This window comes from Octopus bimaculoides, unplaced genomic scaffold (genome assembly GCF_001194135.2).
Source record: "Octopus bimaculoides isolate UCB-OBI-ISO-001 unplaced genomic scaffold, ASM119413v2 Scaffold_332468, whole genome shotgun sequence".
Lineage (NCBI taxonomy): Eukaryota > Metazoa > Mollusca > Cephalopoda > Octopoda > Octopodidae > Octopus > Octopus bimaculoides.
The window spans coordinates 721-955 of NW_026428189.1; the positions used below are offsets into that span (position 1 = coordinate 721).

At 33.6% G+C, this 235-nt stretch overlaps 1 protein-coding gene across 1 annotated transcript in view; it reads left to right on the plus strand.

Annotated features, from left to right (window-relative positions):
• Positions 1-229, plus strand: part of LOC128251560 (deoxynucleoside triphosphate triphosphohydrolase SAMHD1-like) — a gene marked incomplete at both ends in the record, with an annotated part of 480 nt that extends 251 nt beyond the window's left edge. Inside the window, one exon of the mRNA XM_052978367.1 lies at positions 6-229. Coding sequence (XP_052834327.1) covers positions 6-229 — 224 coding nt within the window. The remainder of the gene's footprint in view (positions 1-5) is intronic.
• Between the last annotated feature and the right edge of the window lie 6 nt (positions 230-235).

Consider the following 235-nt stretch of genomic DNA (forward strand, 5'->3'; position numbering starts at 1 on the left):
TGAAATTGATTTCATAAAAGATATTATTATTGGTGAACAAAGGAAGTCTAAGAAGTCAAATTTCTTTTACCAAATTGTCAGCAATAATTTCTATAACATTGACGTTGACAAATGGGATTATCTGGCGAGAGATTCCCATTTTCTTGGCATTGGAACATCCTTTGATCACGAAAGAATGCTGAAAATGTCCAAAGTAATAGATGGCACGCTATGCTACAGAGACAAAACGCTTAAA